This window comes from Arachis ipaensis, chromosome B06, assembly GCF_000816755.2.
Source record: "Arachis ipaensis cultivar K30076 chromosome B06, Araip1.1, whole genome shotgun sequence".
Taxonomy (NCBI): Eukaryota; Viridiplantae; Streptophyta; class Magnoliopsida; order Fabales; family Fabaceae; genus Arachis; species Arachis ipaensis.
Window position 1 is genome coordinate 49,146,428 of NC_029790.2, and position 2,637 is coordinate 49,149,064.

At 39.1% G+C, this 2,637-nt stretch overlaps 1 protein-coding gene across 1 annotated transcript; it reads left to right on the forward strand.

The window, feature by feature from the left end:
• On the forward strand, positions 7-2,262 carry LOC107648749. The gene is made up of 2 exons (XM_016352577.1): positions 7-2,042; positions 2,193-2,262. The coding sequence occupies exon 1, from the start codon at positions 67-69 to the stop codon at positions 1,903-1,905; it is 1,839 nt and encodes a 612-aa protein (XP_016208063.1). The 5' UTR covers positions 7-66; the 3' UTR covers positions 1,906-2,042; positions 2,193-2,262.

Sequence of the window (2,637 nt, forward strand, 5' to 3'; positions counted from 1 at the left end):
CATAAGCTTACAATAAACCATAAGAATAATAATCCAAATAACACCACTTATTAGAAATACAAAACAATGGTGGTGGCTTCTTCTTCTTCATCCGAGTTCCCTAAAGGTGGGTGGAGGGCAATAATGTCATTCACTCACCAAGTAATCAAGGGCCGTTGGTTCATGGTATTCGCCTCACTTCTAATCATGGCCGTTGCGGGTGCAACTTACATGTTCGGCTTGTACTCCAACGACATCAAAATCTCACTAGGATATGACCAATCTACCCTCAACATGCTAAGCTTCTTCAAAGACCTTGGCGCCAATGTTGGCGTGCTCTCGGGACTAATCAATGAGATTACTCCCACTTGGGTTGTTCTCTCCATCGGCGCAATCATGAACCTCTTTGGTTACCTCATGATCTGGCTCTCAGTAACTAACCGAATTCCCAGACCGCAGATCTGGCAGATGTGCCTGTACATTTGCATTGGTGCCAACTCGCAGTCTTTTGCGAACACCGGGGCGTTAGTCACGTGCGTCAAGAACTTCCCCGGTAGCCGCGGAAGCATACTAGGCCTTCTCAAAGGCTATGTTGGTTTAAGTGGCGCCATTATCACGCAGCTCTACCATGCTTTCTATGGTGATGATTCCAAGTCTCTTATCTTACTTATAGGTTGGTTACCGGCTGCGGTTTCCTTCATTTTCCTACCCACCATTAGGATCTTGAAACTCGATGCGGTTCAACAGAAAAAGGAGCTCAAAGTCTTTAACAATCTTTTGTATATTTCTCTTGGTTTAGCTGCTTTTCTTATGGTGCTTATCATAGTACAAAACAAGCTTAGTTTTACCACCGTCGAGGACGTGGTGGATGGCTTGGTAGTTGTTTTCTTGCTTCTTCTTCCTCTTGCTATTGTGTTTAGAGAGGAATTCAACAACTTTAGAGCCAGGACTACCGAAGTTCAACCTTCGAGCATAAATTATAAATCTGAAGAAACAGCAGCAGTAGAATCCGATCCCAGTGTCAGTGTTAATATTGTTAATACTAACACTAACACTGACACTGATTCTGCTGATTCTAAATCCGCTTCTTGTTGGAGCACCGCGTTCAAACCTCCGAGCAGGGGGGAGGACTATACCATCTTACAAGCCTTGTTTAGCATTGACATGTTGATTCTATTCATTGCAACCACGTTTGGTGTGGGTGGAACCTTAACCGCCATTGACAACTTGGGACAGATTGGGAACTCTCTAGGGTACCCTAAAAAGAGCACCACAACGTTTGTATCGCTAGTTAGCATATGGAACTACCTCGGGCGCGTTGCTTCCGGCTTTGCGTCGGAGATTCTCTTGAAGAAGTACAGATTCCCTCGGCCTTTGATGCTCTCACTGGTCATGCTTCTCTCTTGCGTTGGTCACGTCCTCATAGCTCTCGGTGTTCCAAACTCTCTCTACTTGTCTTCGGTGATCATAGGGTTCTGCTTTGGAGCTCAGTGGCCTCTAATGTTTGCAATCATTTCCGAAATCTTTGGTCTCAAATACTACTCAACATTGTACAATTTTGGTGCGGCGGCGAGTCCCGTTGGATCTTACATATTGAATGTGAAAGTGACGGGCTCTTTGTATGATAAAGAGGCGTTGAAGCTATTGGAAGCGAAAGGGCTTAAGAGGGTTGATGGAGAGGACCTTTCTTGCGTTGGAGTGCGGTGTTATAGAATGGCTTTTATTATAATCACTGCTTCCACTTTGATTGGTTGCTTTGTTTCGTTCATATTGGTATTGAGGACAAGAAAGTTTTACAGGAGTGATATCTATGGCAAATTCAGAAGAGAACTTGAGGCTGCAGAGACTGAGATGGGGACTTCTAACAAAAATAATGGTGCTGCTGTTCCGGAAGAAGGACATAGCCATGCAAGTTTAAGCATGTAGAAATTATTATTAAGTCCTTATTTTGTTACGTATTAATTACTCTTTAATTATTATTACGTGTTAGGTCTGGTCAAATATGCGAATTAGTGCATAGAAAATTATCCAACTTTTCTTGTAACATATATGATATATTTCAAATTGAAAATGTTTGGTAGCCAAAGAAAATCAGCCAAAAACAGTTATAATTTGTCTTATTTAGCATTCATTAATTGTTGCGATAATTAATTAATGCAAAATAAGATAAGTTTTGACTATTTTTTTTGTCTCTCTATCATTATCCATTTTAAATTTACAATCCTAGGAAGAGGCCAGGATAGCATTAATCATTAGATAGTAATACAAGTTTCGATTTCACTATATGCTCCTCAAGGAAAAGAAATTATCATTAGTTATAAAACGGCTCAATTTTTAATATGTCATGATCATACTGAAAATTAAACATTACTAATTTGCTTTTTTAAAACTTAACTAAGTATTTACTATTAAGCCTATAATTATAATAGTGGCGTTCAAATTTTCGTAAAAACTGAAATAATTAAATAAATACGATTAAATAACACAAACATCAGAGAAATAGAGATAATATACATTATATATATATACATATATATATACTGTCACACAGGTCATAAGTTAGCGTACAACCCTTCCATCTTGTCACTATAAACATAATTAAGCACTACAAAAATAATCACTTTTAGTGGTCATTTATTTTACTTTTAGCGGCAATAA

What these genes read in the sequence shown, in the direction of transcription:
- LOC107648749 (XM_016352577.1), top strand. Translation starts at nt 67, where the DNA reads ATGGTGGTGGCTTCTTCTTCTTCATCCGAGTTCCCTAAAGGTGGGTGG.